At 42.9% G+C, this 22,304-nt stretch overlaps 1 protein-coding gene across 4 annotated transcripts in view; it reads right to left on the reverse strand.

Moving 5' to 3' along the window:
• Positions 1-6,458: 6,458 nt before the first annotated feature.
• Positions 6,459-22,304, reverse strand: part of LOC119650783 (elongator complex protein 6) — a 46,280-nt gene continuing 30,434 nt past the window's right edge. For all 4 annotated transcript variants that reach the window (XM_038053896.1, XM_038053899.1, XM_038053897.1 and 1 more), the window contains exon 2: positions 6,459-7,250. In XM_038053896.1, coding sequence (XP_037909824.1) covers positions 6,469-7,221 — 753 coding nt within the window. In that variant the 5' untranslated portion in view covers positions 7,222-7,250 and the 3' untranslated portion in view covers positions 6,459-6,468. The remainder of the gene's footprint in view (positions 7,251-22,304) is intronic.

The following is a 22,304-nucleotide window of genomic DNA, read 5'->3' on the forward strand; positions in this document are numbered from 1 at the left end:
TGTTTAGGAGCGAAAGTTCAGATCAATTCATTTAACGACTCATTGTTATTCTGGGTCTCTGCTCCTAAACATCTGTTCAAGAGATCATCTCGTGACAAATCTTCGTAGATTTGTTTGATGAATGTTTGAACTTCTTCAGTCAAAAGTGCCTTCTCGTGGTGAAAACTATCCAGTTCTCCTTTAGCTTCCGCTTTGCGCCATTTGCGCCAACTGTCCTCGCCTGCTGGACAATTTTGATGCTGAGGATTTTCGTCTGTAGAACATTTATGGAATAAAGTTAATTTCTTGCTTCATTCCTTCTATCGAATTGGCGTGTCGACGAATAGCTAGCCCAAAAAATGTAGTGAGGTCGTTAATAACCTTATCAGTAAATTTTTCAGCCCCTTTTCCACCAATGCCTTTGTGATTCTTCTTTGAATTTCTAAGCCGCGTTTCCATTCTTTTCTCGACATGTTCTGCGCATTTCTTTTTACTACCACGTATATTTTTTTATTTGTAGAAATTTGCAGAAATACCGGAGAAAACTCCAGCGAATTCCAATATACAATATACAAAACTTGTCGCAATTGGAACATCCATGTTGATGCTTGCTAAAATTTTCTTTGCTGATGTTGATGCGAAGTCCTTTTTCTTCTCTGATAACTATCGATTCCCATGAAATACTCCTTTTTTAGTGCGAGTATGATGTTGAACGTTAAAGCTATCTCCCTTCGTACGATTCATTTAAAAAAATCACTGAACACACAAACAGCACAATACTTACAACAAAATATAACTGAGTATAACTTGAACGCCTTTCAGTGCTCACTCTACACTGGATTATCCTTTTTATTCCAAACAGCAAATAAGTTTAGACAATTGATTGGTTTTTAATCTTTTTATATTTATACCTGTGTTCGAATTTATAAGGCTCAGGTAAAAAACTAACAGGTAAAAAAAGATTCCACGCTCTTTCTCATCGAGTACTCTAGCTGCGGCTGCAAACTCCTTACCTGTTTAACCCTGTAATTTCTGAACGACTCGGAATATCGGAAAATCCCTTTGCCCACATATTCTCCACTATATATAGATACAATTCATGCAAAAAAAAAATTGATTTCTCCAACCCAACACACGGGATGACCCCCTTAAACTACTCTTCTTTTAGTAGTTTTAAGCATAGGTTAAGGTTCTTGCTTTCTCCTGCTCCTGAAGGCAATAAGTAACTGAGTTTACTCTGTTTATTGTTCGTTACTAATAAATAATAAATTACGGTTACAATGTCACCTTTAGAGAATCTGTCCCTTATCTTTATGATAGATTTTCCGTTGATGGGTGTCATTATAAACCTCCTTTATCTTAATACCCATACCAATATCATTAGCATCAATACGATATCTGATTTACTCTTTTCTACGGGAAGCTCTGCTGGACCAGCAAATCTTCACTCATTCATTTGGAGAAAGGGGTTCATCTTATTATGTTCGCTGGATATCTTCAGGTTCAATAGATAACTGGTAAGTACTAGCTTTTGATCTTCAGTCCATAAATATATGTCAGCATGAACTGTCTTAATTTGAGTGCTCTCACATAGTCTCCTGGGCTTCCTGGTGATTAGTCCATTTGTGCATCTAGTGGAAAAATTTATGAACACTTCAGACATCGACACGTTTAACCTATTGAAAATTATGCATTTTAGTAGTAGTGGATTCCACTGAGTCCGCTGATTTAAACGGGTTTGTTGAAATAATGCCGATTAAAAAGTCCACTTTTCATATCAACTCGGAACAAATTCTTACAACAAACTTCTATTGAAGCTCAGGCATTGCAGAAAATCCTAGAGGAATTGATATAAAATATTCCGAAAAACAAGCACCCCTGGGACGTAAGGATGGTGGCTATTTTTGAGAGTGATGATTTTTAATGGATCGAATTTCACTCTTCGAAGTTCTAAATTATCTGCGGGGCAGACTGGGTGACCTTCCCTTCTTTATTTCTATATCTTCCCGTAAACTAAAACCGATGCGCCTTTTATCACGATTTTGTTTGGAATTTGCTGTTCCACTTTTTTATACAAACTTGGACTGGATATTGTTGGTTGGCTGGTTTTCGGTGCTGACGTTGCCACCACAATATACAACCAACAACATCAAACCGCACTGGTCAAACAGGAAGAATAAAAATAGAAGAATACCACTTTAAAACCGTTGATAATTTCCTAGGGTCGAAAATCACAACCGATAACAGCTACGATGATGAAATCCGCCCACGGTTGTTGTCTGCCACCAGAGCCTATTTTAGCTTACAACAAGTCGGAATACCGGAAGCTCGTGCTTCAGGTATAAAGGTTTTGTGTTCATCTTATGTAGGAAATTTCAACGCACATTTTTCTATCCGTATATAACTACAAATTCAACATAATGTTTCATATTTTTCCAAACTATGAGACATACGTACATATTACAGCCATAGATATTCCGCTCACCCTAAACAAACAAACTGTCAATTTCCGAATACTGTACACATATATGCACGTATATAAATGGATCGTACCCATATTTCCAATTTACTTCTTATATCTATCTGAATTAGGCACTACCCGCAAAGTTCATTAGCACGGATATATTATATACCTACATACACACATGTCTGGTTGACAGATAACTAAAAAACTAAAACAAAATAATTCTCTGCGACCCAATTCATAAGAATTCATTTCGTTGTGGTATTGACGAATTGATATGTGATGATGATGTCATGTAGGTTATAGAGTGTACGAAATTCACAAAAAATTGTGAAGTTTTACCCCCTATAACTTTGTTAGTAATAGTTGGATTTTCTTCAAACTTGACCAAACTGTGCATTATGTTCTTCATTACACACATCCCAAATTTTGTACTTCTGGGATGAACATAAGGGGGGTGCCGGGTAAATTTCTAAAATGTGGAAATATACTATTATTAACTTTATTTGTGCAGATATCAGAACCGGATATATTTTGAGGCTTAGATTTAGTAGAGATGCATCACTGTGATTTTTTTCAGATTTTTCGGTTGGATAGGTTCTGAGAACGAGACCTGTTACACTTTTTGGGGGTCATATTTTGAGTTCTCACTCCCCTACGTTTCACCCAAAGTCAAATATTGAACCAGTTTCGAAAAGTACTAATTGGGGCCTTTCATTTGATACCCCACATGGCTACATTCTGTGAAAAAAAAAATTTGCACCCTCCATTCACATGTATGGGGAGCCCCCCCTTAAACTTAAAACAAAATGGCGCCACTTACTGCATGTAAAGGGAACACCAGATTACATACTCTCATCGATTTTCGTGACAATCGGTCCAGCCGTTCCCGAATAAATCGGGTGTGACAGACAGACAGACAGACAGACGGACAGACGGATTACCTGCCCAAAATTACTAGAAAACATAGTGGACACTCTCTTCCCAGAGGATTTGAACTACACAAATCTGCCTAAAGTGCATGTAAACCCCGACGAAATTCCTGAAGTGGTAGAAGAGGAAATTTTTGATGCAGCCAGGAAATTCGCCGAAAATAAGACCCCAGGGCCAGATGGAATCCCGAATATCGCCCTGAAAGTGGCAGCCAGGTCAGCACCAGGTATGTTTGCCAAAGTTTTTACGGCATGCCTTAGAGAAGGAGAATTCCCCGAGCAATGGAAGCTGCAAAAGTCGATACTTATTCCGAAGCCAGGTAAACCATTGGGAGACCCCTCCTCATATCGACCGATATGTTTGATCAATACCATTGGTAAACTATTTGAACGAGTATTATACAACAGGTTGTTCGCTGTTGCGGAAAAGGAAGGAGGCCTATCCGACAAGCAATTCGGGTTTCGTAAGGGGAGATCAACCATCGATGCAATCAGCATGGTGACTGGCCTGGCTCGCGCTGCAATACAAGATGACAAATGCTGCACAGTGGTGACCCTCGACGTAAAAAATGCTTTCAACACTGCAAAGTGGACGAAAATCGTAGAGGCTCTAACCAAACTAAAGGTTCCAAAGTACATTGTACGCATCGTTGTTGCATTTCTTCTTGGAAGAAGATTATATTGCGACTCGGACGATGGAGAGAAATTATTCCCAATGACGTGCCGCGTACCACAGGGGTCTGTCTTAGGTCCCTTACTGTGGTTAATTATGTACAACGGAGTGCTGACGCTACTCCTTCCTAACGGCGTGACAACTATTGGCTTTGCGGACGATATCGGGGTAACAATAGTGGCAAAACGCTTAGACGAGATCGAAATCTATGCAAATGAAGCGATATGGGAAATCAATTCCTGGTTGAAAAACTCCGGTCTATCACTTGCTGAACATAAAACGGAACTAGTGCTAATCAGCAAAAGAAGGAAAGACACGACCGTGAAAATTAAAGTTGGTGGAAAAACAATTTACTCCCAAGAGTCGCTTAAATATTTGGGAGTAATGATTGACAAAAGACTCAACTTTAAAAAACACATTGAGTGCGCTGCAACTAAAGCATCTTCCATCGCTGTAACGATCTCGAGGATACTACCGAACATTGGTGGACCAAGACAAAGTCGACGTCGTCTTATTTCAAGGGTAGTTAGTTCCGTGCTACTCTACGCAGCTCCAGTTTGGGCAACCTTTCTGGAAAACAAATCAAACTGTGGAAAACTAGGAATGGCGTATCGACTAAGTGCACTCCGGGTATGCAGTGCTTATCGAACGACATCAGGAGAAGCAGCATATGTACTGGCAGGGACAATCCCCATAGACATCTTGACGGATGAAGGTCGGCGTCTCTACGACAATATGTATGTAATCGGTGAGTCTATTGTACTTCGACGGCAACTAGCACGGCGAGAATCCATAGCAAAATGGCAAGAGATGGAACGAGGCACAAACTGGCCGTTGGACCTACCGTATCATTCCACACATTCGAAGATGGATGGAAAGGAATCACGGGGAACTAAGCTACGAGCTAACGCAATTTTTAAGTGGACATGGAGGTTATCGGGCTTATCTTTATCGATTTGGATACGACGAGTCACCATGGTGCCCAAGATGTGGTAACGTGGCTGAGAATGCGGAGCATATTGTGTTTGAGTGCCCAAGGTTCACAGCACACCGAACTAGGCTTGAGGCGATCGCAGACAGGCGCTTAACACCTGGAAATATAGTGGAGTTTATGTTGGAATCAACGGAGGCTTGGAATCAAGTGGTAATTGAGCTGAAAATGATTCATGAACAGCTAAGGCATGAAGAACTGCGAAGAAAGCAAGAAAGGGAGCGAACAATAATGCGCCGCAGTTAAGAACTGATCCAGCCCCACGATGCAATGCTTATAGCAGTCCCGTGGGGAGAGTGGAAGAAGAAGGAGGTGATTTTAGTGAGTAGAAGTCTCACATAACTGTTTGGCAGGAGCCAGCAGTAGGTTTTGAACCTTTCCACCTTCCAACGATGAAAGAAAAAAAAAAAAAGACGGACAGACGGACAGACAGACACCGTCTCGATTCTAATAAGGTTATGTTTCACACACAACCTTAAAAACTGTTCCGCTCGAAACGTCTCACCATAGGATCAAAGCTCTTACTGTACAAGACTATGATTTTGCCAGTCCTCATGTATTACTCGGAGAATTGAGTTCTTAGGAAGGAGAATTGCGAACTGTTAGCCGCGTTCGAGAGAAGAATCCTCCGAAGAATTTTCGGCCCCCCCTACATGAGGATGGACGATTCCGTAGCCTACATAACGACGAAATCTATGAGCGATACCATGACCGTCAGGTTGTGGATAAAATCCGGCTCAATAGGTTGCGGTGGGCGGGATGTATCCGTATGGATGAGGATGATCCAGCCCGGAAAGTCTATAAGGGCAATATCTATGGTAGAAAAAGAAGACGAGGCAGACCCTGCCTAAGATGGAGCGGTGGCGTAGGTCAGGACGCCAGACAGCTTTTAGGGGTATCGAATTGGTGGACCTCGGCGCAAAACCGGGATGTCCGGAGTTCCTTATTAAGCCAGGCCTAGACCGGATACCGGTTGTTGCGCCGTTGATGATGGTGATGGACTGGATGAGTCTCCTGTACTTTCATTGAGATTTCCTATCTTCTTTACAAACAAAATAGTGCCCCTAAAATGAAAGAAAAGAATATTTAAAGAACTACATTATTCTTAAATCATTTAGGGGAGTGGTTATAACGATCGTCAGCGGAGGATATTGTGACTATTTCTTCTGTCGCTGCTGCCAAATTTCTATAAAGGGTCCTTTCTCCAGAAACCTATTTGTGTTTAATCCCATCTGCATAATCTCGCTATCACTTAAGGCAAGACCTCCCATTTCTTAAGAAATCTCACTTCCAGTGACTCATACTAGAAAGTTGAACTTGATTTTCAGACCAATTACTCACCACCGAATTCTTCCATCTGAAACAATGCCAGCAAGGATTTCTGTGCAATACAGACGTAGATATAATGAACACCGCTCATTCCTTAGTTTCAAACTTTTATTCCAACTTCACCAGGATTGAATATTTTAATATTCCGCTCCAAAACTTTATATAAAATTGTTTTCTCAGTCTCCTGAAAATCGAACGGTCCTGAGCACGTGTCCTTTTTCACGACAATTTTCCCATCGACTTCCTTGAAATTTCCGCTTTTCAATCGCTCAATTACAACGTGTATATCGCAAAGTTCGCCAATTTGATTCATTAGAGTCCCAAAGGCCTCGCAAGTATTCAACTTTGTTACTATCGCCACATCCGCATTTCGTCCCTCCGACCACTGTCTCAGACGATTGGCAAATCGCATAATTTCACCAGGACTCGCCCCCAAATTCAAAAGTACCGACAAGTCATCGATAATTACGGTAATCGTTGATTTGGCCGCAAAAAGTTCCATACTTTGCGTTTGAATCTCGTCCCACAGAAGTTGGAGAAAGTTTCCTGTCGTCGTTGTCCATTTCGACTTTCCAAAATCGCCAGCAATGTCGTTAAGGATGTCGATAACGCGTAAATTTTTCCCAAGCGACATTTGCAAATTGTAGCCCAGCCGGATTCCTGCACTGCAGTAATGCGAGAAAGTTTGGTGTAAACAAATTAGAATCGTGCCTGCGTTTGGCACACGAATACGTTGTCCCAGAATTGAACTAATTAAGAAGCCACCGTCCACCCCACTCTCCTCACTCAGATGGGTGTAGGGCTGAAGACGCTGCTCGTTAAGGCCACACGCAAGGAGCACTGAGGTGGCCATCCTTTGAGGACTATTTCAGTTGTTGGATGCTAAAATGATAGAAAAGTTGGAAAAGTTATTATGGTTTCATTATTTTCGGAGATACATTTTGGTTTAAAGATGATAAATTTTATTTGGAAGGAAGTGGTAAGCGAAGGTAAACCACTTCGAGTTAGACGCGTTGGAAGCTTCAGTTTTAATAACTTGCTCTTGAAAAAATAATATCAAATCTCAGAAGCAATTAATCCAGTCTTTTTTTATATTCCAAGACGCTAATGGAAAAGTTAGATTTCAGGAACTGTGCATCACTGGAGGGTTTCAATGGCATGGCAACCAGATTTGTTAAGGTAGGAAACGTGAAGAGTTGCCTCTTCCTCTAAACGCAAGGCTATAGCTCATCAAGACAAAAATACTCTGAACAGCAACGTGGTGAAAGGTAATTACTCACAAGTGATAAGAAAATCAATGTTCCTTTGGAGAAGGGTAGGGTGGGTGAAGCATTGAGAATGTGCTGAATTTTGTGGTTCGACAAATAAGAGGAAATTGTATAAGAGGCTAGACCGTCCATAAAGCAAGTCTTTTCATTATCCCATTCTAATTGTGTCTGCTCACTGGCTCATGGGAGAACCACTTTTGGAAGCCGACACGAGGCTGATGTCTTTTATATTTATTCAAAGGGTAACTCCTCGAAAAGTGGTCATAAGGACGTTTGAAAAATATAGGCACTACGAGAGTAGACAGAAGAGTTATTGACTTAAAGATAACAATATACAAAGAAAACCCAATTGTAAATATTGTCCCCATATCCTCAGCAGCCGTCAGCGATCCTTAACGGCTTGTTTACGATACGAAGAGTAGCGACCCCGAAGTGCCGGAGCAAGTAGTTCTGACCCCCTAGCTGGGATTATACCCGCATCCTAGGTAGTAGTCATGAGAAAGTTTCTCGGTGAAGAGCGAACCGCTAATGACCGATATACGTCGGGAGAGAACCGAAAAGTGACGTGTGAAATCGAAAGTCGTTCGCGAAACGTTGGAAACACTCAAGTGGGAGGTGCTTAACCATGCTGCTTACTCACCAGACCTGGCCCCATCGGATTACCACCTCTTTGCCTCGTTGGGCCACTCACTTTCTGAGAAGCGCTTCGACTCGTACGAAAATTTGCGAAAATGGCTCACTGAGTGGTTCACCTCCAAAGACAGGCAATTCTACTGGCGTGGTATTCACAAATTACCAGAAAGGTGGAAAAAATGTGTAGAAAGCGATGGAAAATATTTCGAATAAAATAACTATCACGGTTCCCTTGGAATTATGTGTTTTATTCACAAAAAACCGGAAATTAATTAGGAGTACACCTGGTACATATCTGGAGCCAGCTCCTTCGAAATCCTCGTCCGGTAATTTCCATTGAACCAATATCAGTCGACTGTGTTGCTACGAGCGAGCGCTGAGAAGTCCATGAATTCCGAAGGTCACGCATCAGGAATTTTTCTCAGAGGGTACACCTGTTTCTGACTTTTGCAGCCCACTTCCTTGTACAAGATACGCTAGAACACTTTACACGAATAAAAAGAATGTAAAACTGAGGGGATAGTAGGGACAAAGAAAGAGTTGGCTGCGCTTAAGCGACGCACGTAAATGCGTCACTCATCGCAATGACCAACGAAAAGGACCACAAAGGCTAAAATACCCAATGAGACATCAGGATGCGTACAGCCAAATACAGAGGAAGACTCGCAAAGTGATGCGGCAGTCATGGCAGGTACGACAACACCAGTACCCTATAGTGCTCAAAATGGCTTTGTTTATAAGCCAATTGGAAGCGCAGCCGACTGTCCTTACAAAAAACGAAGAGGAAAGGCCTATCAAAAAATGCGCGGCAGCTGTGACGCGCATGCGGTCTGCAGCTTTTCTCCCAAAAAACGTCATCAAAGGTATGAAAAATGGACTAATGGAGCTAGAAGAACTCCTGGACTGCATTTCCTTCCGCAGGTGGACATGGAGGGCAACAGAAGATGCGCGAAAAGCAGAAGCAACCGTGCCTCTCGCTGAGAGTAGCGTAAGCGCCAAACGGATCGCTGATAGTCCGTTGCAGAGCGAACTGGGGAAAAGGTAAAAAGAGGAAGACGCATCTGAAAGAGACTTTTCCCAGCAACCCCCAAGACAGTAAAAAGAAAACGAAGAAGAAAAAGAGGAAACAACACGTAATGCCGTAAGAAAACCATCTGCCTAAAGTCCGATATAAGATCAAGCCCGAAGACAGTGAAAGTGTCTTCCATTCGACAAAGGTACGTTCTGTCAAGCGGCCAAGAAGCCATTGAGGGTTCCTAGCCTAGAACTTACGTGAACTTTGCCAGTTCGAAATCCCAGCGTGTGATCACGAATTAGGTTCCTTTTTGCAATAGTAGTGATCACGAGTTATACTCCTTTTTGGGAAATTCTCAATATTAATGGAGATATAAACTTTTAAAGTTTTTCCCAAGATTCCTCCCAAAAACCAACAATTTTCCTGGCACTCAGACCCACCAACCTATATACCATTTTGAAGCTCAGACCCTCTCCCAATAGTAGTGATCACGGCATAAGTTATTTTTTGCGAAATTCTCAATATTAACGGAGATATAAGCTTTGTCCCATAGAAAATACCGAAGTAAAAGAAGACATCAAATGTAAATACCCAGAGGTAACCATTGATAGGTATCACCTCTGCGAATTCTCCAAGTCAAAAACTCACTATGGTGGAAGTTGCAAGCAATATGTGAAGAGACTTCTTGATAGCGGAAAAGTCAAAATTGACCGTGTAATATGTATGACCAACTGTTCCAGATGCTCAGATTACGAGCATACGTCAGCCATCCGCCGGGAATCTAATAGGAAGGCAGCAAACCGTAGATGTGGCCAAGTAGATCATAAAGCGAACACCCGCATCAAATAGGAAAGTCGGGTTCCCTGCGCTGCACATAATGTGGACTCGGGGCGGTTTCCAGTCTTCAGAGCAGAACTGGAAAGAATTAGGACGCGGTTAAAACAATCCCCATCATACAGATCAACATATATCGGAGTGCAATCACTCATGAGTTCCTAGTGCAGTTCGCTGCGGAGCTAAAAGCTGATCTAGTGCTCATTAGTGATCAATATCGGAGCAAGGACCCAGCTTCATAGCACCTCGACTTTTCAGGTAGCGTTGCTGTCTGGGCTCGGGACGGTACCCGAGATGGAAGGAATGGTTTTCTCTGAATTTTGTGTTTAGGGATAACGTTTTTCAGCATGTATCTAACATCATATAAGACAATGCCGGACTTTCGAAGCAGGTTTGGATGCTTTGGAGACCGACTTCAATGCCAGGGCACTCGAGAGTGGAACGAATACTCGAAATGAAAGCAAGAAGCGGGTTCTTAGTTTTGAACATCAAGTTCACGGCCACATTCTGGCGCCCAGGCTGCAAAGGAGGTGTTCCCCATGTGACTTTCGCGTCGGGACGACGAGGATTAATAAAAGAGTTGGGAGGAGCAGTCTTCTCTCTGAAAAACAAGAAGGTCCTTTGACATTATGATATCCGGGCAGATATAATCAGACCGGTATTCGACTATCGGCAAGTTCGACACTCCCCTGAACGAAGGTATTTTTCCCTCCCGGTGTAAGGTAACGAGGCTCGCGTGATTAGCAAAGGAAAAGGAGACCGTAAGCTACTGTCTGCAAATCAACCAGTCTGAATACTTGACACGGCATGGAAAATGTTCGAAAAGTTCATCAGTGACAGGCGCTGCCGGAGACGTATCTCCAAGACAGTTCGGTTTTAGAGCAGGAAGATCAACGGTGGATGCTAGCATGCAAGTTGTGAATACGGTCTCGACGAGTGGTGCTCCTCGCGACGGTCGATGTTAGAAATGTCCTTGATTCCGTAGGATGTAAGGACATGCTAGGCACACTGAACAATTAATTGTGCATGGCGGGTTATCTCTTACGGCATTGAGTGATTATCTGAAAAACCACTAGCTAAAGAGCCAAAAAACGATGGAGTGATCTCCATCCCCATCGTTGATGATAGCGTAGGATTCCATCCTAGTACCAGAACGCTAGAGGCGCGCCTGGTCGGTTATGAAGGTTACGCTGCGACACTTATTGCTGGACGCGCTGTTAAACAGGCGCAATTACTGTTCATGGTTTGCGCTGGAAAGCTAAAAAAAGAATCGCGACCCTACGTGGGGGAGTGGAGTGGTGAGCAACAATTTTGACATACGGAGATGTGCAAAAAAGTAAAGAGAGGTGACGCTCGAGGAGGTTGTAAAGGAAAAGATCGAAAGTGCGGCCCAAGGAGTTCTTGGTGGTATTGAAATTCAGGGCAGAGCAAGTATTCATACCCCCACCTTCAGACCAGAAAGAAGGCTTGCCGAAGACGTCGAATTCGTGAGAATAAGTAACCTTAAAATACACAATCATCTGGTTGGTGTTGTCTTTTGTCAGTTTGACACAGCACAGAGGAGAAAGTAAACTAACTTTGCTCTTTACGTACTGCAGTACATCGTCTGTAGAAATTGCGAACGCTAGCCTGGAGATAACTAGCTGTTTAGGTGGGGACGCCACCTTTAGCCCGTGGCCACTGGTATGGGTGGGGATGAAGTGCCAGGGTATATAGCAGCGGCGGGAAGTGGAGCTTCGTTGGCGACGAGAACGATGTCAAAAAGTCGAGCGGCTGAGTTTCGATTCGTGAACTGCTGAGAAGGCTGCGGATATTGCTCCGTTGAAGGCACCATGAAGCGAGACAGGATCGGAGTTTCGGTGGACCGTAAATCGTCGCATAGAGAACTAGTTGAAGCAACCCTGATGTAGGAAGGTATTGCAGGTAAAATCAACTTAGATTGAGAGGCCTGGTGCGCCTTCTCAGAAGTCAAAGTCTCGTCGAATGAATTTCTAAGCCGCTGGGAACACGTAGGTAGCGACAACTTATTAGATCGTGGGATTTTTGGCACTGCAGCAGTGTTGCGATTCTCGAGGGGGGAGGGCATTCAGTTATTGATTGTGCTGAATTGCTGGGCTTGGTTAAGTCATCCTTGGGAGAAGGATAAGTAGAAACAGCTGAAGATATACTTTATACCGCCGCTAGAGGGGCAACATTCCACTGCGGTACTAAAGTAGAAGGCCCAACGGCGTAGAAATTGTATCGCATCCGACAGCGTGGAGCCATGGAAGATGCCGAGAATCGAGAAACTTAGAGCGCGCCGATTCAGATTCGTTACACTACGCTACAAAATTCAACCGAGAATCAATAAAATATTTGCCTACAAATATACATACCCTCTCTGTCCTTTTCCCGTAATGGGGTAGGGTTGAAAATTCAAAATTAATAATATAAAAGAAACCCCATTTTAGGAGCCCATGACTCTTTAAGGGGGCGTGACCGCCGCGAGTTTTTATTGGGTTTGAAGAAGAGAGACCTCCACACCCCCGCTGCATAAACTACTCAGGCGCTCCGGGAATGGGGTTGACAACTCAACCTTTACCAAAGAGGGATGTATACTATTTGGAATGGCCTGGTCACAATTGCGGCATGTGAGATGGTAATCCAGAGTTGATGTTTGGGAATAGCCAAAGCAAGCCTGCCGGACTTTGTTAGAAATCTTCGCCCATATCATTGTCGACTGATCAATGATGATGACAATGTAATATTCCATACTCTCTAGCAGACATCTCCTTAGAGGATGCACAGCCATACGAAGCAAATTCCAACTTATGATAAAACTTTAGTACAGGAATTTCAGCGATTTTTTCTACCCAAGCAAACTTCAAATTATTAGAATTACAAGAAATTCAAAGCGAAAGTTTTCCATTCGTCAAGCAGCTACGTGAAAATCTCACACCGCAAATGTTCTAGGTATTAAAAAGTTCGCTGAAACGTATTCTGAAATTCAGACATACAAAATTGCATTCATATTACGTCCTCTATATGAAATCAGCACCATCTAACTTCCAGGCAAATCATCCAACGACAAAACCGAATAAATTTCCATTACCACTTGAAAAGTTTTCCATTCAAACCACCAAACTTCCATTACATTCAATCCTCTAAGCTCATTACATGCGAAAATAACACCCGGAAAAATCATACAAAAGCATCAACAATGAAGTTTTCCATGCATGTGATCTGTCCCCAATCAACATCTCGAGGACATCATTCTAGACTACGCTAACTTTCTCTGAATGTTTGTTTTTGTTGTCTGATCTATTATACAATATGCCATCTTGCTCCTGAACTTTATCGTGTGATCCACATGCGCGTGGATTCCAATTCGCATACCAAACACCACCCAAAAAAAAATATCAAAAGCGAATCAAATAAATCGCCCCCAACAAAGTTTATAAATAAAAATGGACGCTAATTTTACGGTGAAGCCAATCTTGTGTTTTATTATGGCGTACCACGTGGCTCCTGTTGTGGAAAAGTCGCCATGAAAATGGGGACAACAACGGTGACGATAAATTTCCAAGAGGGTGAATTTAAACGAAGGGTCATGCTGCGGAACACATGCTGAGTCAATTGATATCTTGTGGCTTCTAAATCGAATTTTTACTTAAATTTTGATTGATACTTCCAATCTGTGCATTTTGTAGATTAAATTTCACTTCCAACATCAAACAAACATCTAAACCAACAAGTCAATATCGGGTTCGCCTGACACGAATACCTTCGCTCTGCTGTCCTACTCAGAGTAGATTACATCCTTTGCCTTCTGGCCTTGTCCTTGTGGAGTTGGGTAGAAAAATTGCGGTAGATGGTATAAAGTGTAAGTCTGATAATATTTAGTGCTGGGTCTTGATGGAATCTAGTGGTGATAGTTGATTGCAATTTTCGAGACGACAGGTGGCATATCCATGTTGAAACCAGCAAAAATGTCTGCGCATGGGGCAGGGGCTTTTCACTTTCTCTTCACTTTGGGCGCTCTCAGATTTAGTCTCTTTCGAAGCAAATGCAGCCCTCCGACATTATGGTGAGAGTACCGGTCTATGCCACGTGCACATTTATTACAGTGAATGTAAGGTCTATTTAACGTCTCCTCCGTATTCCCCCCACCCGTCCTCCAAATCCACACCGAACTTAGAGCTGAATCCAGCGATATAGGGTATTAGCTGCAACCAGCATGACATTTCCACATCCAGGCCGAAAAGGATCTTTTGAAAAAGTCCACATGTCCCATTCGTAATCTATAGGATGAGAATTACGCCGCAGCAATACGTATGTTGCAGGAGCGATTTGGCAACTAGAGGGCATTGGCATGGAATTCATTATCATCATCAACGGCGCAAGAACCAGACATCCCGGTTTTGCGCCGAGGTCCACTAATTCGATTCCCCTAAAAGCTGTCTGGCGTCCTGACCTACGCCATCGCTCCATCTTAGGTAGGGTCTGCCTCGTCTTCTTTTTCTACCATAGATATTGCCCTTATAGACTTTCCGGGCTGGATCATCCTCATCCATACGGATTAAGTGACCCGCCCACTGTAATCTATTGACCCGGATTTTATTCACAACCTGACGGTCATGGTATCGCTCATAGATTTCGTCGTTATGTAGGCTACGGAATCGTCCATCCTCATGTAGGGGGCCAAAAATTCTTCGGAGGATTCTTCTCTTGAACGCGACCAAGAGTTCGCAATTCTTCTTGCAAGGAACCCAATTCTCCGAGGAATACATGAGGACTGGCAAGATCATTGCCTTGTACAGGAAGAGCTTTGATCCTATGGTGAGACGTTTCGAGCGGAACAGTTTTTGCAAGCTGAAATAGGCTCTATTGGCTGCCAACAACACTGCGCGGATTTCATTATCGTAGCTATTATCGGTTATGATTTTCGACCCTAGATAGGAAAAATTATCAACCGTCTCAAAGTTGTAGTCTCCCATCTTTATTCTTCCCGTTTGACCAGTGCCTTTTGATGTTGTTGGTTGGTTGGTTTTCCGTGCTGACGTTGCAGCAGACTAGTCAGTCTTATCAATTTCGTCGGCATACCGAATTCTCTCATGGCCGTGTAAAGTTTTACCCTGGTTATGCTATCATAGGCGACTTTAAAGTCGATGAACAGTTCCAACAGCTTTTCCATCGCTTGCCGCAGAGAGAAAAACTCATTTGTTGCTGATTTGTCTGGAGTGAAGCCTCTTTGGTATGGGCCAATGATGTTCTGGGCGTATGGGGCTATCTGGCCTAGAAAGATAGCGGAGAATATCTTATAGATGGTACTCAGCAACGTGATACCTCTATAATTGCTGCACTGTGTTATATCTCCCTTTTTATATATGAGACAGATAATGCCTCGTTGCCAATCGTCAGGCATTGATTCGCTGTCCCATACCTTCAGCACAAGTGGCATGGAATTACTTACATAAATTCCACAAACTGGCAGTGACTAAGGAGGAATGAAGTTCATTGTCAGCATGAACAGCATCGGTGTCAATACGGTTCATTGAGACTTGTTGATCATCTACTCAACAAGCCAATTAGACCAACAATCTCGACGATTGTGGGAAACATTTTTGAGAGCAAGCGCAGACTTAACCAACTTACACGCTTTTATAGCGTTCCTGGCGAGTCGGTTCAGGACATTAGAAACCAGCTAAGATCGAAACATTAACAGTGACGACATCAACAACGTGCAACATTTACGGAAAGGAACACTATTTGGCTCACTGCGACAAATTCAAGGGAATGGATTCGCAGCAACGGAGAAATGTAGCGAAAAATAAAAACCTGTGCTACAACTGTTTGAAGAAAGGACAGGCCTTAATCAGTGCCCATCAAGCGGCAGGTGTTGTGTATGTTCACCATTCTTTGGTACACAGTGATGGAACCATGAATGACTCAAAGAATTTGGCAGCCGACGCCAAGCCATTCGTCCCAAGGACCCAATCATTGTTGGCGGAGGATGGGAGCCAGTCTCAGATACTACTAGCGACAGCTAGAATCAGGGTGCAAAACCTTTCAGGCGATTTGATAACGTTAAGAGCTCTGATAGATTCCGGGTCGCAACGAAGCTTCATAACAGAGTCAACTGTTCAGTTATTAAGATTACGAAGGCGATATGCAAAGGTCCAATTATGCGGGGCACCAGTTAAACCTCCAGTGACGCTATTTGTCAAAAATTTAGCGGAACCCTAGCATGGATCGACATTTTACTAGGAGCTGATACCGACAGTGACATCGTGCTGCCAGGATTCAGGAGAGGATCTCCTTGTTCAATGAACACTAGACTCGGATGGGTTTTGCTTGGCCAAATTTCTTCGCAAAACACTCAACCGAGCATACATTCATTGATAGCCACGGAAAACACTACTGACCAACTGGTTAAAAAATTTCGGGAAATAAATGAAGTACCGACTGAATAACCTGTGACGTCCGACGAAAAAGTAGCCATCGAATGGTATCGGCAAACCACCAGACAAGACAGCGCTGGGAGGTACGTTGTCCGGCTTCCGTTCAAGCAGGACGCTGAGCCCGGGACAACCTTGTGCAATTCTATCCAGGAGCTGACCAACAAAGAATCCTTGAGATGTCAACACATAGCATTCATGGAAGAATACTTAAACCTCGATGATAGTACAACTAGAAAACTGCGAATCATGCTCAATGCATCTCAGTTAAGACCATCAGGCAAATCGCTCAACGACACGTTACTCATTGGTCCAAGAATCCAGAACAGTATCGCGCGGATACTGATGAAGTGGAGAACATCGGTGCGTGATGGCAGCTGATATGAAGAAGATGTACCGCCAAATAATGGTGCACCCCCAGGATCAAAATTTCCAGCGAATTTTGTGGAGAAGCTATCCATTTGAACCCCTTAAACACTTCAAACTAACTGCAGTGATGTATGGTACCACTAGATCTCCTTACTTGGCAATCCGGACTCATCATCTTGAAGATTGTCGAGTGCTGAAAGAAGATTTCTACGTGGACGATATCCTGACCGGTAGAGATACCCTCAAGGAAAGGCAGGCACTTCAGCAGGACCTCATAAAAGTGTTACTAAAATGAGGTTTTAATTTGCGAAAATTCCTGCTTCTGACCGGGAAGCAAATGTACCACTAAACATCGATGAGAACGAGCACGTCAACATATTAGGGTTACGGTGACATCCAGCAAGGGATTCTTTCCTATTCAAAGTCAAGCTGGAAGAAATTACCAATAATGCGCTAACGAAACGTCAGCTTCTTTCTGGGATCGCTAAATTATTTGACCCGATGGGATGGTTGCAACCATGTAGGCAAAATATGGATCCAGCAATTGCGGCTACAACAAACGAATTGGGATGAACCAGTAGAAAAGGAACTCGATGCGAAATGGCGAACGTTCCGATCACAGCTACCAGTTCTGTAGGAGATTTCAATTCCAAGGTAGTTACACTGCAACAGTTCAGCCCTCGCATGGAATGAGTCATATCCACTCTGCGTCTGACATCAAACAATAGCGACATATAAGCAGCCTAGCAAATCCAGCAGATGTTGCCCAGTGTAATATTCCCGAAACTGTTAGTTAACCATAGATTATGGTGGAATGGACCAGACAGGCTAAGTGAACATCAGTACAAGTGGCCAAAATCAAAATTTTCTTGCAACGAAGCTGTTGCTAACTTAGAATTGCGGGAAAAACGACGTGCTTGACGACCGCGCAGACAGCAGAGAAGAGAGATCTGTCACAACGATTCTTTTTCAGATGAACTGCAACAAGCGAAAACGACTCTTATTAGGATCATCCAGCAAGAGGCGTTTGCAGATGAAATCGATCTGCTCAAAACCAACAAACCCTTGGTAAGAACTAGCTCGCTAATTAGATTAATACCACTCCTCGATTCCGACCACACGGTCCGTCCAAACTAGTACATTCGATAGTCTCGGGCTCAGCGTCTGATCAACGGCCTCTAGGAATAATTATGGCAGTTCATCCTGGAAACAATGGACTGACTAGGGTCGTGACGCTAAAGAGCAAGAATAATATCATCAAACGACCTATTTCGAAAATTTGTCAACTGCCAAGCAATGATGAGTGTGAAGTAGATCCAACGATGGCTGGCATTGGCATCTGTCCGTATCGACAGAAAAGGAAACAAGAATCCTAGCCTGTGGAAAGACATCCAAATTGTCCAAACTGATGATGAACTCAGCCATTTTGCTAGTTTGCGTTACGGGAGCAAAAGGCAACTTCACCATCAAACACCCTGAACCAGGAATATAGGCCGAAAAAGGACAATTCCGGCTGAACGTCAATATCGACGACTGAAGAGATCGTGTCTGATCTGAAGCACACTCGACAAATATATAAGAATATGCCCAATGTCTGTAAGGAAGGCCTACGACTACATCCAGATATAAGGTGTATGGAACTCATAACTCAGCTAGAACAAGAATTTAACATGACTATCGATACCATTGAACCATGGGTTAAATCGAGGAATCCGCGCGGGCTCTTAGGAAATCTGCTGCAAGGAGTCTTCGGAGTAAACGACGAAGTCTACGCAGACATGGATCCTCATTACAGGAGAGACAATACTACTGCAAGCCCTCCTGCTTTTCCCTCTATGCCACAGTGACCAGGTAACCGGAGTATTGAATTTAGAGATACAGTTCAAATGGTTTCTGCTTTCCTGAACGATTTTCGAGGTGATCAAAGAACTACTCAACGCCCTGCATGCAGCTTCACTATCAGTGCAGATTGCGATACGCCTGCCCTTCACCCACTCATCAATCACCCAGTTTGTCGCCTTTAGGATCACATATACTTCGACTTGAAAAACCGTTGCATATTGCAACTTCTCGTTTTTATTCGAGAGGTAGACTGCAGCTACAGAACTCTGTTCTATTTTTGAGCCATCGGTGTAGAAGACTTCCGTATATCCCGCCTCGCATTCCTCTGGTACTTTCCAGTTCGCCCTATGTTTCGGGAAATTTCACATCTTCTACCAAACAGATGTATGGGGACCCGAGAATCGGAAGGCATTGCGAAAATTGGGTTCAGTATTCCCACCAACTCTTCCAATACTCCCCACATCCGTTGTTTCCGCATAGATCTAATGGAATTCATCTATGAGCTGCTATCATTGCAGTGCTTTGAATAAATATGTATATCCAGGAGCTGCAAAGTGATTAATGCATTTAGAACTACGCCGAATGTCGTGCTCATGACACCGGTAATACCCAGACACACAGTTCTTTGCAGTTTACGGTGAAAACTTTTTTGTTTCACCTTAACCCACCATACTACGGATGCATAAGCGAACATCGGCCTAATGATAGCAAAGCATATCCACATTACTATACGAGGCCTAAGTCTCCATGTCGAGGCAAAGGTCCATCTGGACAGCCCATAAGCTGCGAAAGCTCGTTACATCTTTATCTGTACAGGTTTGTTTCAAACAAGCTTTTTATTTAGAATAACTCCCGGATGGTGTACTTCCAGGAAGGTCTGTACTGATTCCATTCTGGAAATCGTGAAAGTATCATCGAGTTTTCTAAGAGAGTTCAATTTGGCCAACTCATCCCTTTTAGGGACTCTGCATATCCTTGAGATAGACTCTCTTTCGTCTTCCAGTTCTTCACAGTACGCTCTAAATGAGTCCCTTTTTGAACACATAATGAGCCTCTTATTTTCAGGCTGTGAGTTCCGGAAGTTCAACCAGTCTTCGTTCTTATTGCTTTTGCAAGCACGCTTCAAAACATTGTTTTCCTGAGTTTTTGCCGTTCCCGATTCCACCAAGGTATCGCTTTACGGCTTTGGCCTCGAGAAATAGAACAAACCTCTTCATAGCACTTTAAAAGTATGCAGTTCAGAGTTTGCAATTCATCTTGAAGCACCAAGGGAGTCCTTAGTAGCCTAGGGAGGTGTACTTTGTTGCCAAGAAGTTCATTAAACTGTGTCCAATCTGTTTTCTTAGCATTTGGTCTTTCGCAATAGTCAGATTGAATTCTAGGCATCGGTGATCTGACAGTGAGACCTCGTCTAGCACCCGCCAGTGTGTACTCAACTCTAACACTTTTGAAGTACAGATTGCTAGGCCAATTATTTCCCTTCTTCTCGGTCCTACAAACATAGGGACGCACCAGACGTTTACGGTCATGAGACCAACTGAAGTGATGAAATCAAATAGATTCTCTCCTCCTGGATTGCATTTGCTACTGCCCCAACTAATATGTTGAGCATTGGCATCGCAACCTATTAAGAATTCGAGACCACTTGATTCTACATACGTTACCAGATCCCTTAGTTCTTACATCGGTCGCCATTAATCTGATATTGTTCAATGACCGTAACTAAGTCCTGGGAACGGAACTGTCTCAGCATGGTTGTCTCTAACCGTCTTGATACCAGGACACAAGCCCTCGGTCTTATAGATCTTTCATCGTAGAAAACCCTAGCCCCTTCACCTCCAATGCCACAGATTCAATTAAATCGAATCCATGGCTCTTGTCTTGGCATTACTTTATCCCCCCAGTCCATGCCCGGGTTCTGTTCACCCAACATGCGGATGATGTCATCTGCCTTCTTTCGAGGGCCCGGGCCACCTTCCGCCGAAGATCCCGCTTCCTTGCTTCCGATTTCTCTGGACATTATGGCAACTAGTGGTAGTGCCTCGTCCATGTCCTCATTCCCAAGGGGCTTCATCTTTCTTCACAGTGCCTTCTTCTGAAGCCGGCTCGAGACCTCTCCAGGTTCACGGCTACAGGCTCCCCACCACGGGAAAATGGTGTCCGAGGGGGAGCTGAAAGTGCTACGTAGGAGAGAAAGGAGAATGATGAATACAATGAATGAAACAGCGTTGATTCGCAAGTTGCGAAGCCGACAATTATTACCAGGGGATGTGAAATTTTGTCTCTAGTGCATCTATGTAAATTATCAGATGGGAGGTACCAGTTGGTACTCTCTGAAATAAGTCTTGGTTTTAACTATTGTTGAAAGGTGCGGCGGAATTTGAACGAACCGATTTAACATGAGGGAGGACCAAAAAAAAATTGAAATAAATCATCTGGTAAGTAAAGTATTATTAAATATTTGAAATTTAATGGAGAATCCCTTTAAATTAGACTCAGGGATACAAAATGTTGTAGGCATCATGTTGTTTATATTTGATTTATGTGCAATTCCACAATATGCACTATCAACTAATAGTATATTTGCGTTCGATGAGGAAATCCAATTTTAAAAATTAAAATAAATGGCCCGAGTCGCATCACCACTGATTAGTTATTTGCATTGACATTTGAGCTGTATCTTTTTTTTCAAAATTTTTGAGAGACATGACTGGAGAAAGCGTCACCAGCTTGTTAAATTGACTCCATGTTCATGTGGACTACTATTCAAGTGGACCCTATCCGTCGGTTTCCACGATTAGGCTCTCTAAATTTCATAGTCCAACCCTCTCGTGGAAAAAAGCCAAAGTAAACCGTATGACCAAGATCTGTCTACATCGAACCAAGTCTACTTCAATACACTCATTTTAAGGTTTTGTGTAAAACAAAATCTTATTAAAATCTGTTTACTGCCTGTCTGTCTGTCTGTCCGTCACACGCATTTTTCTCGGAGACGGTTATAGCGATTGACACCAAATTCGATAGAAAGGTGGGGATTGTGAATGCTCACGCATACTGTGAGTTATATCCTTTTACGTCGAATTTAAATGGGGATCCCCATACCTGCAAAAGGGGGGTGTAAATTTTCTTTTTCATCAAATATAGTCATGTGAGGTATCAAATTCTCGGTCTCGATTAGTACTTTTCGAAGCCGGTCTTAGTTTTGACATTTGTTGGGAAGGTGGGGAGTGCGGGCGGTTGAAACTGATCATTTCTTTAAAGAGGCTCTCAGAAACTACAAAACCGAAAAATCTGAAGAAAATCAGAAGGCTGCCACTATATGGTACCTGGCTTGTGAAATACCTTCCATACCGATATCTGTTAAAGTTAATAATAAAATATTACTATAATTTTTAGTAATTGGCTGCAAAACTCCCCTTAAGTTCATCATAGTACCACGAATGGTGTAGGCTATAATATGGAGCAGGATCTTACAAAGTTTGGAGGAAATCGCACTATTACTAACAAAGTTATAATACGTCAAAGTTGTTACTTCTTT

Source organism: Hermetia illucens, chromosome 3, assembly GCF_905115235.1.
Source record: "Hermetia illucens chromosome 3, iHerIll2.2.curated.20191125, whole genome shotgun sequence".
In the NCBI taxonomy this organism is placed as follows: Eukaryota; Metazoa; Arthropoda; class Insecta; order Diptera; family Stratiomyidae; genus Hermetia; species Hermetia illucens.